The sequence below is a fragment of the Populus trichocarpa genome, chromosome 6 (genome assembly GCF_000002775.5).
Source record: "Populus trichocarpa isolate Nisqually-1 chromosome 6, P.trichocarpa_v4.1, whole genome shotgun sequence".
Lineage (NCBI taxonomy): Eukaryota > Viridiplantae > Streptophyta > Magnoliopsida > Malpighiales > Salicaceae > Populus > Populus trichocarpa.
Window position 1 is genome coordinate 6,375,660 of NC_037290.2, and position 13,428 is coordinate 6,389,087.

At 32.1% G+C, this 13,428-nt stretch overlaps 1 protein-coding gene across 2 annotated transcripts; it reads left to right on the forward strand.

Annotated features, from left to right (window-relative positions):
- Positions 1–1,175: 1,175 nt before the first annotated feature.
- Positions 1,176–7,879, forward strand: LOC7454926 (transcription factor MYB3R-5). Of its 2 annotated transcripts, none has more exons than XM_002308122.4 (9): positions 1,176–1,370; positions 1,653–1,810; positions 1,996–2,047; positions 2,369–2,426; positions 3,800–3,894; positions 3,974–4,077; positions 4,384–4,512; positions 5,341–6,355; positions 7,419–7,879. In XM_002308122.4, the coding sequence occupies exons 1-8, from the start codon at positions 1,323–1,325 to the stop codon at positions 6,344–6,346; spliced, it is 1,650 nt and encodes a 549-aa protein (XP_002308158.4). In that variant the 5' UTR covers positions 1,176–1,322; the 3' UTR covers positions 6,347–6,355; positions 7,419–7,879. The 2 variants fall into 2 exon arrangements, with proteins under 2 accessions (XP_002308158.4, XP_024460215.1); XM_024604447.2 differs by having other exon boundaries at positions 1,184–1,370; positions 1,643–1,810.
- The last annotated feature ends 5,549 nt before the right edge of the window (positions 7,880–13,428 follow it).

Sequence of the window (13,428 nt, forward strand, 5' to 3'; positions counted from 1 at the left end):
ACATAAAAAAAAGAAAATAACTTGAAACGATCCCAAGTTTTGCCTGGGAGTCTAAAAAATCATATAAATTATTTGCTTGTTCATTGTATGATTCTCAAAATGTTTATATGGTCGAACACATAACACCATGCAAACCGCGTTCCTCAAAAATTCAAATTTTATTTTTGCTAAAATTTAATATATTTTATGTGTTTTGGATCGTTTTGATGTGCTGATGTCAAAAATAATTTTTTAAAAATAAAAAAACATTATTGACATGCATTTCAACACGAAAAGTTATTTGAAAATTAACCGCAACCACACTGCCAAACATGCTAAGAGTATCTATGTGAATTCATATGAACTATTCGGAGCTTCAATTTTTTTTGACGTAATTTTAGCTTATTTTATATTTGTTTCACAACTTTTTGATTTTTTATTATTCAAAAAAATAAAAAAGTATCTTTTTATTTTAAAAATCTTTGAAATTATTTATGAAATTGGATAGAAGTTTCATTAGCATGTGTAAAATTTCAGTTGAAAATATCACAATATGTTTTTTTTAGAATGAGTTTTGACCAATAGTGAAAGTTTGACTAATTGATCTAACAGTTAAATAAATCAAGTAGAGGGAGGATATTTGTCAAAAACATAATGGTTTAAGGACAAAACTGGGCTAAATCAATAGTTAAGGGGCGAAAACTGATATTAAATAAAAAAAATATAAGTTCCATAAAAAAAAGGTAAAAATTAAAAGAGATCGTATAAATCTCTTCAACTGACAGATAATTATAATAAATCAAAAGTAAATCCATTTGGTTTTAAAAAGAGAAAAAAACCCTAAATCAGTTAAAACGTATCTTTACTTGGAAAAACGTCACTTAAACCTCGATCATATATTTCCAAATCCAACGGTCAAGAAACACCCGCGAACGGGTGGCCTTTCACACCCACTATCCCAGACCAATTCGAGATTTAACGCACTAGCTAGAGTGCCGTTTGAGGTTCAAACTTTGGGCTTACAAAGGTTAAAAACCGTTAAGCACCGTTAACAAATAGGGTTTTCAAAACCTTAAAAAAGGAAGAAAAAAAATGCTAGAAAGGAAAGCAGTCTATAACGGCAACTAACGGAGACGGTCGGCGCAAAATATATTCGTTATATACAAATTTACGGTCTGGTCGTATATATATTTTTTTATTTTGTTTCAACGGGCAAGGTTTGGTTTTGTTTTGTTTTCTCTGGGAGTCAGAGAGAGACGTTTCCCTTCCTTTCTTTCTTCCTTATTTATTTCTCTCTCTTTCTCTCTCTCTCTCTCTCTCTCTCTCTCTCTCTCTCTTTCTCGATGTCGATGAGTTCCTCTTCAATTCCCGCCACTTCTCTTGAAGCAGAGGTCAGTTTTTTTTTTTTTATCGTTTAACTGATTTGGATATCGAACGATTATTAGCTTTAAAGTATGTGTGATTTGATTAAGAAACGGTAGAATTGAATACGATTTTCTGGTTTTTTGATCTAATCGGTGTATTTTAAGATCTGGGTTTTGTTTGTATTGCTAAATATATTTTAGGGCTCTATATGTTACTGATATTATTATTATTTGATTTAAGTAGTACGAATTTATGTATGTATTTATGTAGTTGTTGATTATGATTTTGGGTTTTGGAGATGGTTGTAGAAAGAGGAGATGGATGAACTAAAGATAGAAGAGCGCTGCCTTGAAAACAAGCAATTAACACCCGCTTCGAGCTCCTCTCAATCTGAAGAAGGTAGTGGCAGTGCTATTCTTAAGTCTCCCGGAGTTTATAGTCCAGCCACGGTATCGCCGACTAACAGGTCACTTACTATCCGTTAATTCTCTTTTACCCGTTTTTTAGAAGGTATTTTTATTAATTTATGTCTATCCGCTTTGAATTATTCATTCTCTATTTTTGTTTTTCGTGATCTTGTTTTGAATTCAAATGCTTTATGTGTATGATCTTTTTGTTTGAGAATTATGAGTTGAGAATTTGGATTTGCAGAAGAACTACAGGCCCAATTAGGAGAGCCAAAGGTGGTTGGACTCCGGAGGAGGTTAGTGCTTTCCTTGACTTATTTAATTCCTATGCGAGAAGGTCTTGTTGTTTGTTTGTTTGTTGGCTTATTGGAGGTTGGGGTTTGGTCCAAGTCAGTGGTTGAGTCACTTCTAAACCTGGACCAGCATGATGCTTTACTAGTTTTCAGTGTTATTTTTATCCTCTTATTCATGATAGCATGATCATTACAATGATCATGAGCATCCACAATATAGCTAGATCTCTGTTAGTGTTCAGCTGTCAGCTGTGGCTTCTCTGCTGTTATGGAGTATTGTGCTAAAATCCAATTGCTACTGACAACCTTTTTAATGTGTTACAGGATGAGACATTAAGAACTGCTGTTGCAACTTATAAGGGGAAAAGTTGGAAGAAAATAGGTCTCTTTCTTAACTCAGAAGTGCCTGTCTAAAACTTGTTTAGCAATAGAGATGATTATTCTCGATGCTTTTTTTTATGGATTTCTGTTTCAGCATTGCCTATTGTTCATGCTTTATGTACAGTTCCCTTTAAAAGTCACAGTGAGACTTGTATAATGTACTTGAGCTAGCTGAGACTCGTAGAGTTGTGAAGATCCTGTAAAATGTATTTTGAAGTAGATCTAGGAAAATAAAGAAGCTTGCTCTGGCTGACCCAAAGAGAATTATGGCAGCCTAGGAACTGTAAGTGCATAACCAGAGTCAGTAGCATAGCTAGGAATATTTTCCAGAGCCATCATTCAGTAATTTAGTACCTTGTCAAAAACAACTTTTATGCATCTGACTGTCTTAATTTAATTTTCAAACTAATAAAAAGATTCAAAATACTGTTAAAAGAATATAAGGCTAACCACATCAGTCTCATTACTTCAACAAAGAAACATGATACAAAAACGTTTTTTGAGAAAGTGCAAGAGAGAAAAGTTTCGGTCTCACAATTCATCAGTGCACATTTTATTAGAAAACCAGATCGGTCCAATTCTCAATCCACAAAAAAAATAGAAGTAAGAAGCTTAAGTAATAGAGTTCAGAAGTAACAACACTCCTTTTCTACTTGTAAAGTGTTTAATGAGAGAGGTTAAATACGTTGTAAGCGAAGTCCAAAACTCAATCATTTGCGGTTTACAATTATATTTGCTGAGTTAATTAGCAAATAACCTCAAAAATTTGACACTAATCTATCTCCTGCCTTTTGATTTCCCCCCAGTCAAGCTGGGTGCCCCACTAAAATCAAAAAGTTACTTCACCCTTGACAAGGAGGAAACTGAACTACTTGTGGGGCTATACTGAAAGAATGTTATAGGAATCAATTAAATTCGTTCTTAGAATTTTTTCCTTGCACCTAGTGTCCAAGTCACCCTAAATCTGTTTAGATTTGTGGGTGGTTCTGAATTATGGCCGAAGATTCATGTGATAGAATATTTTAGAGCATGAATGAACTTAGATTTAGGCTCTACTGATTTAGTTGTTAACACTGCCAGAGCCAAACCACATACTCGCACACAATCTGAGAGCAGTGCTTGTTTTCTCCAATTATGGAAAGAGCTTGTTCATGTCCATTTCAAGCAAGTTGCTGTTTGTTTCCAATAACCTTCTCTATCTGGAGGACCTGTTTGGAGTCTGAAATGACTGATTCCTTGTTTGTGTTGAATAAAAAAATGGTTTACATGTGACAATAAGATTATATACACATGGATAAATAGTAAAAGTGTTAGTTTTCTGTGTAATATTCTTGTCAAATATCTTAAGTTGGTCTTACTTTTGATGTTATGCAGCTGAGTTTTTTCCTGATAGATCAGAAGTGCAATGTCTGCATCGATGGCAGAAGGTTCTTGATCCAGAACTTGTTAAAGGACCTTGGACTCAAGAGGTTGGCACCTCCTTTTGTAATGTATCTCTTGTTGTAGACTATATCTAGGCACTAAAATATCTGCTCTTTTTGCTTGTAGGAGGATGATAAAATTGTTGAACTGGTAGCAAAATATGGACCCACAAAATGGTCTGTCATAGCAAAAGCTTTACCTGGTCGTATAGGGAAGCAATGCCGAGAGAGGTAACTTTTACTCATTATGAATTCAGGTTGATTTTGTTTAAGAAGGTTGCTGATTGACTCATTTTATTTTTTCATCCACAACACAATTCATGGCACAGCAACCTCTTTTCTCCCTGGAACAGGAAACATGGTCCTAGAACAGTTGAAAATCATATACCTGACCAATAATCTAATACTTAACTTATTTCTTGCATGTTGTGGTTATCATGCCAGAAAACTTATGTGATCTTTTCAGTACCTTCAGTCATCGAGCGGAGGTTAGCATATATTTGTACACCAGTGAAAGTTTATTTGGAATATTTGCAGGTGGCACAATCATTTGAATCCTGATATAAAAAAGGATGCTTGGACATTGGAGGAGGAATTGGCACTTATGAATGCCCATCGGATATATGGAAACAAATGGGCTGAAATAGCAAAGGTTCTGCCTGGAAGGTACTCTTGCATAATTTGTAAAAACTATGAGGGAAATTTAGTTGCTATGTTGATTTTGATTTTATGTTTTATAGGAAATTAGTTGCTAAATTCAGTAACTTCGTTTGAATAGTTGATGCTCACATTCTTCTGAGTAGGGTAGGCAGAATGTTAAATCTGCTGATTCATGCAGTAGTGTTGATCTCAAAAGAGGATCCAGCTTATTTGAAAGTGAATTTTGTACATTGATATTGTTATTATGCTTGGGAGTTTATATAAAATTACTCTTCCCTTTCTGAATGAGAATATTTTGTCTTGTCATTTATGCCTGGTTGCCAATTTGATTTGATTTGATTAAGAATGCGTCTTGGTAATTAGAGTTAATTTAATACAGGCAATGGCATTTCATTTTTGCTATCTAAGATGTATTATGGTTTTAGAAGTCTATTTATTTCGTACTGGGCTTATTGTGACTGAATCAAAGCTATAACTGAAAGAAAAATATGTTTTGAATCTCAACAATGATCCTCTTGTAATATTATACAGGTGATCAATTCAGTATAGTCAAAATACAAAAATTCATATAAAGTTCCTTTTGTTGCATGTCTGATCCCACTTTTTGTTTATTAAGGGTCTATGGGTCTAATGCCTCATTCTTGTACAAGGAGTTAGACATTGCTATAAACCTAGTCATGGCTCAGGATAATGTTACTATTTAAATAGTAAAAAAACAACAGCTTGCCATGTCATGTATTCCTCTCCAAGATGTGTGTGTGTGTGTGTGTGTGAACAGCTTATATATTGGATATTTCAAGCTACACTAATTTATCTCAACTTTTCTATACACAGGACTGATAATTCAATTAAAAACCACTGGAATAGTTCCTTGAAGAAAAAATTAGATTTTTATCTGTCTACGGGGAAACTACCTCCAATTTCAAAGAATGGTTTCCAAAATGGAACTAAAGATACGAATAAATCAGCTGTGATGAAAACAATGAAAGAATCAGATTCAGCTGCCCAAACTTCGTCAGGAACTACTGATATATGTAAGCTAGATGAAGATGGAAAAGATCAGTTAGAGTCTACATTGGTGCTAGATGTAGCAGCTTCATCAAGTGTTCTTCCAAATGAGTATGCTGATTCTGTAGATCTTAGCTGCTGTGATTCAGAGTCGCAGCAAAAGTTTGAAGATCATCAAGACAAAGGTATTGGGTCTGGATTGCAGTTTGACAGGTCAACTTATGGTTCTTTGTATTATGAGCCACCACTAGTAGAACAATTGGATTCATATCCTTCAAACATGGGTAGCGTGCAGCATGAGAACAATTCTTGCCCAGTTTCATCTCCTATTATTTTCTTCACCCCACCTTGTGTAAAGAGTCGTGATTTGAGTGCACAAAGTCCAGAATCTATATTGAGAATTGCTGCGATGAGCTTCCCTAATACCCCTTCAATATTTCGAAAGAGGAAGACTGCTCAAGTGGATCTGCTTCCTAGTAAAATTGGGAAAGTAGGTGAGGAAACCGTCAAAGACAGGTTAGACATGTCTGTTGAACATGAAAAAATTGAAAATACTTTGGAAAAGACAGCTGCTCAAGATGGAAGTTTGTGTGAGAGTCCTGCTTCTTTGGGTAATGGTACTATTCGGCCTAATGATAAGCCCTTTAATGCTTCTCCTCCATATCGATTAAGATCCAAACGGACTGCTGTCTTCAAGTCAGTGGAGAGACAACTTGAGTTTACATTTGAAAAAGGCAGGAGTGATGGTACCAAACCAACGAGATTATCCGTGAAACGGGGCTCTCCTGTTTCTGAAGATTGTTCTCGTGCAACAAAGATGGGGGTTACCTAGAGAAAATCTGTAAGTCATAATTTTTGTTTCCAGCCATGTCTAAAGTTGAATTGCTTCTAATATTTATGCTCTTCCTACTGATATTAGATTTTCCTTATACATCCATTATGGGTTTCATTCATTATGTTTCATCAGAGTAATGATCCAGAACTAAAACTGTATTTTCATGTTTATTCAAGAATAAAAACTGGAATCTTTAATGATAAGCTTTTGTATGCTGGAATCATTGAAAATGATATCACAATTCAGTTACAATAAATTTTCAAAAAGATTTTTTGAGATACTTTTATTTTTAATATCATGCTGGGTTAGTGAAGAATTCTCTGAGATGGTTTATTGAGTTTGAAATTTATTATCATTATTTATGCATCGTTTTCATTCTCAATGCATTCCATACTGGATTTCTGCATTTTAGATACTTCAAATCTTTTGGCAATCATACAACTTTGTTTGACAGCATTTAGTTCTTAGCAACAAGCTCTTCATGTAAAACTTCATTATTGTCATATTTCCATGACAAAGTGTTTTCCGATTTGTGTCAATAAGAACAATCCATATATTGCTTAACTTGTGTCTCTGGGATAAAATTGAGATTGCTAAACTATAAGAAATTGGTCTCTCGTTGGGAGGTCTAATTAATATGAGAGAGTTCTAAGCTTCTTGTATTTTGGTTTACTTGTAACCTCTTTATTCCGGAGACTATTTTGGTCTGATCTTCTTCATTTATATTTTTACCGGAATGGATGTTGAGTTTATGATAGGGAATTACCCCTTTTCCCTTTCAAGAAATAATCTTGGCCTCTAGTCCCGTTGCATATTCTGAGCGGAGAAGCCTTCAATAAGATACGGCTTCTCAAAGAAAAAGCATGTGAAGCGTCTTAAAGATGTAGTCTTGTATATATCATTGTGTATTTATATTGGTTAATACCTAGAGTCCTGCACAAAACCAATTGAAAAACAAGGTGGAGGGGAAGAAAACTTGTGGTAGAAGTGGAACTTTCTGGTGGTTAAGAAACCTGTTAATCAAATATTGGAAATCTAATGCTCAGTTTTCCTTGTGATTGTTTTTCAGGGATATATAGAGTGGAGATATTTTAGAGGTTGGCCACGGACTCTACAGTTTCCAATATCTTGAAGCTGTTTCGAAGTGACAAGTCAAAATGATTTGTTCATATGCTATGAATCCTGCATCATCTATCTAATCAGTCATGCAGATACTCGCACCCATTTTTTCTTGTCTTACAGCTACGTCTTACATTATACCATCCTGTAAAAGGAGCCGGTGGCTGCAGGCTTCTGGTATGTGGAATAAGAGATATAGGTCCCAATTATGCTACCTGAAATGTAACTTTCTGTACAGAACCTCCCAATAAGAAAAAAAAAATAAGAATCCAGAATTATGTCACAGCTCACAAGTAATGGTCGTTTCCCATTAGGTTTGTTATTTCTTTATTTATATCTTTGTAGTCTTTCAATTAAGTCCTTAATAAAAATATGATATAATCAATGGTAAGATGATATTATTAATGGCAATGATGGTGGTATTTAAATGATAGTTATGTTGGAAACAAGATGATAATGGTGATGATAGAGATGAAAGATAAATGGTTTATGGTTATATTGGTTGTCAAAGTCAACTATGATGATGAAGTGGTAGATGTTTTGATATATACTAGAAGTTTGTAAGTTTTTATTTTTTTTTATTCATTGCTTTTTATTCTAAATGTGTAATTCTTTGATTAGAAAAAAAATTCAAGGTTTTAATTATTTTGGTTTATGTTATGTATATGTAAAACAAAACCATATGCTTTGTTAGCTTGTTACATGGATTGCTTATGTTCAGTGTTTTTTTTTATTTTCCACACTTTTGATTATGAAATCTATAATATATTTTCGTATTTATACAATATTTAATATGTTAAGATATATCTATTTGTTTTAGCTATTTATATATTTCTAATAATGTTCTTAAAAATCTAAGTAGCTTAGGAGCATAATTTATGTGTTGGATAATCAATTAATTTTTTGGTTTTAATAATCTAATTCATTCTCCTAGCCAAAGTGGCTGATAGATAGTACTTAGTGTTTGAAAAGCCGAGGTGATTAGTGAATGGTGCTTGCAAAAGACCATCTTTAATAGATGTGAGGACTCTCGGATGTTTAAGTAAATATTTCATAGAGAAAAAAAATAAAACGATATTTTAAAAAGATAAACTCTGAAAATATGTATGTTAAAAATATTGAGAAAGAAGAAATTATGAACCTTGAACTTGGTGGATTCATAAGGTATTTATAACTAATATAAGTCTTGTTTTTTCGTGGAAAAGAAGGGCTGAATAGTGATTTCATCTCTATAAATTAAAGTGATATTTTGAGTTGTATTGCATTTATAACAATACATATTAGATCAATAAAAAATATCAAGAAACTTGTGTGGGATCTTGAAAAAAATTATCAAAGAAGTGTTGAGTTTATGCTTGTTAGAGAATAATATAAATTATATCTTAAGACCTCACCTAACAACTTAAGCTATTGGGTTGAGATGATTCTTTGATATGGTATCACGAGTTCGAATCTTACCATCTCTATTTATTTGATAAAAATTAAGCATAAGGTAATGTGAGTTTGTGCAAGTTTCAAGCCCAAAGAGCTTTCACTTGAGGGGGTGTGTTAGAGATAATATAAATTATATCTTAGGACCTCACCTAAAAATTTAAGCTATTGAGTTGAGATAATTTTTTGATATAAACCTGTCAGGGATAAAAATAAACCTAAGTCAAGGCTGCGCGGAGCTTGAGTCTAAGATGCTGAGTGTGAGAGCGTCTAAACTCTTTTTTTTTTTGGTGTCATTAAAGGTTTTAATAACGTTAAATTTGAATTATTAATTTCAACATTTTAAAAAAAATATATAGCTCCGGCTCTTCAAGAACACAATCACAAGGGAAAATGCAACAAAGGTTTGATTATGGTACCTGAAATGCCAAAATACATTAAAATCTAATTGTTTAGTTATAAAAATGTACAGTTCAACGTAATGAATCGTGAAAAGACATCTGAGATGTGTTATTGAAAGGACATTGACCATATATATCATAGTTTGCCCACACGCTATTCCAAGGTTTTTTTTATGAAATCTTTTATTAAAATATATGGCAATTAAAATAAATACATAAAAAGTTCAAATGTATTTAGAGAAAAAGATTTATTTCTTCAATAAAAATTTATCTTCACACATTTTTTTAGGAACAATATATTTTTATCAGCAATATGACAATTTGAATAAAAATTAAGATAATTAAAATAAATATACATAAAAATTTCAATGATTTAAATCAAGAAGAAACAACCTTCCTTTAATCAAAATTCTCATTTTTTATTCATATATTTTTTTTTAATTTTGACAAAAAAAACATGTTTTTTTTTATTAGAAACATGATTTTTAAATAAACAATTATCATAATATGAAAACAAGTTTCAATTAAAAACACATAAGAACATGCCTTTAGAATTATATTGTGGTTGCATGAAAAAAGAATAATTAAAAGGGAAATTATAATAAAAAATAATAAAATAAATATTTCATTGAATATTCAAGAACATCTTTTTAAAACAAATTTATATATTAGTTTCATATATAATCATTTGTTAATATTATTATAACAAGCTCTAATTTTATTTGAAAATTATATTATATCCGGATAGTTTTTTAAATATTAATTTAATAACTTTATTTAAAGAAATTTTCATTATTTTTCAAAAGTGAACGGATGACACTTCATCCATGTAAGGAGGTGATGTGTCTTCCACTATAAGAAGGTGGTAAAAAAATCAAGATTTGACTAATTCAAATCTTAAGTTTTAACTTATTTTCATTTGAAAACATCAAAAAACCATTTAGAGACCTTCTGTAACCTTATTTCCAACTCTAAAACACTTTCTAATCAACTCTAAAGCTCAAAATTAAATTGAATCAAAACAAGTTTAATTTGTGAACTCTAATATATTTTTACGATATTATTATTGATTTAAACCACCTCAAACAAACTTCTCTTTTTAAAACAAAGAATACTTGACACCAAAATTGCTTTTATTTTCTATGTTGCCAACTTGTATCTTTCTCTTTATTTTTACTAATTTTACTAATTTCTAGTGATTTTCTCTCTCATTTCTCAACGATCAAGAAGAATGAAGTTTTAAATAATAAAAAACTATAAAGAACAAAGGTGAAAAAATATAAAAGTTCAGAAACTAAACTGAATGCTTTTACATCTAACTAACAATTAAAAATGGTACTATATGTATGAAGAATCCAATATTAAAGTCTGATGACCATTTCACTATGCTGACCTAGAAAATGGCCATTTCACTATGCTGACCTAGAAAAGAAACTTGCCCAAAGAACAGTGATATAAATAACAAAATGTGGGAGAATGAATATAAATAGTAAAATATGGATCTCCTTTAGTTTCCTTGTGTTTTTGGCAGGCTTGATTAGGGTGCTTCAACGTTTGCTAGGCGCAGGTATCTAGAAAGAGGTGTTTCCCTGGTGTGTTTCGGTTTCTCGGACCCTTCGTTCTAGCATGATTCGTCTTCAACAATACATGAGATTTTGCATGCTTTCATACATATAGAAGGAAGTTACAGGGTTCATCTTTCTTCTTACCCATGACTCCACACAAATGAGTAGTGTGCGTATTGTAAGCTTCTTGTGAGTTCGGGCTGATGGCGAGATAATTATTTTGCCAGTACGTACGTCTTGTAGAAAAGTGGGTATGGTTTTGTCCATCACATGTTATTACCAAGTATATACTAAAACGACTAGGAATTCTATAATGAACTAGAGCCCACCTGCACAAACATAAGAGTACAGTGAACAAGATTTCAGGGGAGTTTCTTGCAGACGACGACGACGACAATGAAGGGAAGAGCTAGGGTTAAAGTGGTTGAGATTAGTTAAGGCATGCACGACTCAGATCAATTTGTAACTTAGGCTTTCCGCATGTCAGCTAATGGAGGACATCCCATTTGTTCTCTCAAACGGCAGCTTTTATGAGGATAAAACAAGCAGCAGTCCAATTTAGTTTAAACTAGATTTGCTGGCCGTGATTCCTCGCGGCCTGGATAATTTTTTTTTGATGTTTTTTAAGGTAAAAAAAAATGAGATTCAAGTTATTGATTTAATTCTTAATTTAAATAATATAATAAAATATAATAAAAATAAATGAATTGATAATAAAAAAAACAAGAAAAAAATAAAAGAAACTAGATATTAACTATCTAGATTATAGACAACCTAATATTAAAAAACTATAAAAAAAAATAAAAAACAAAAAAATACCTAAAACCTCCACTACACTGGAATCTGAAAAAAAGACTCTCCATCTTATATAACCGGTGCTCCACAACCTCATCATCCTCTATGTCAGATAAAAATTTCCACATTCCATACAATGAACATAACCTCTCCAAAGTCCAAGAACTTAAATTTGCCAATTTTTATAAGATTAATCCAAATAAAGCATAATTGGCCTGTATTTCCTACTAGTTAATCCTTAATTCATGTTATAACACCACAATTCACAGTAATTACATTAATTACTAAAATCCCCAAAATTGACATAAACCCTAGCTTTCTTAAATTAGGGACTTTCCAATTTCTAAGACAAATAAGAGAAAGAGCACAATTAAACCATATAAAAACACCTTACTAATGAGTTTCAATCCAACCTTCCAAGCCCTTTAAGCTTCTCTTTCAAATTTCACTCATTTTTCTTCAATTGAGTCCAGTTTCTCTCTCTAGTTCTTCCCACTAAAACTCTCACTAAAACTTACTAACTAAGGCTTTATCTTAGGTAAACCTCACTAATCAAACACTTTTTAATTCAGACTTGTAAGGAAAACGGAGAGGAAATTTTGAGATTTTTTTGCAAATTTCTCTTCCTATAACAACCGGCTAGAATTTAAAAGATCAAGGGGGAGAGACTTTTCTATTATTTATAGTTTTGCCTCTTCTTATAATATCTATAGGTTAATTCGGTTAATTCCCCAATCATCAGTATTTTTCTTGTACAATTATTTTCTTTATTCTCTCGGAAGTTATACACTAATATTTTAGGAGATTTTATCTTAATAAAATATTTTTATTTTAATTTATTTATTTTTCCCGATTAAAAATTTACGTGAATTATCATTGGGTTTACATGATTACCTAACTATCAATTATGCTCGCATGCCGTTTTATTTCTTTATCTTGTTCAGGATTTTATGCTAATTTACTGGGACTTTTACCTCAAATCATAAAAATTTTCTTCTAAATTTATTATTTTACAGTCTAGGATTTACATTATTTAACATTGGTTTAAGATTTTAGATCGAGGGTTTACACCTTACTTGTTCCCAAGGGGCGTAGCGTGATGACAAAGGGCTTGAGATCTGCACAGCAGGTCTTGAGTTCGAGTCAGGGCGTGCATCTCTTGTAAGAGCCTGGGACAGCCAGAGTTTTACTTGCTCACCTGGTCCTACAAAGTACGTTTTCCGGGGGTGGGGTTTCCTCAAATCCAAAAAAAAAAAAAGTTTACACCTTACCCCTAAAACCTGGTTAAAAGGTTTGATGGTTAATGAGAAATTTAGTCATTATACTATTGTAATGAATAATATTCTGAGTCTTAGTGAACAATAATTTTCTTAGCATATTTAGTTTTTTTTAATTCAAATAAGTGATGAATCTATTTAAAAATTCAATTGCTTGAATAGATTGAAAATTAGAACTCAATTAAAAATTTATTATAAATTTAAAGACTAAATTGAATAAAGATAAACAAAAAAAACTGATACATGCAATACACACAATCGATAGCATATAAGTGAAGCCTCAAACACACGATAGCATATAGGTGAAGCCTTTGCATTGAGGCGGCACATACAAGGTCCTCTAACCTCAGAACTACTCCTAGGAAATGAGCATTCTATTAAGGTGGTGCATGTATCAAATAAACCTTCAATTTGTTTTCGATGATCAATTTTTCTTTTTTTTTTCTCTCTCCCCTTTTTTATTTTTAAATAAACTAAAATGCAGAAACCGC

Coding starts and splice junctions, on each gene's coding strand:
- LOC7454926 (XM_002308122.4), top strand. CDS start 1,323: ATGTCGATGAGTTCCTCTTCAATTCCCGCCACTTCTCTTGAAGCAGAG. Junction 2,048..2,368: donor GTGGTTGGACTCCGGAGGAG/GTTAGTGCTTTC, acceptor AATGTGTTACAG/GATGAGACATTAAGAACTGC. Junction 3,895..3,973: donor AAGGACCTTGGACTCAAGAG/GTTGGCACCTCC, acceptor TTTTGCTTGTAG/GAGGATGATAAAATTGTTGA.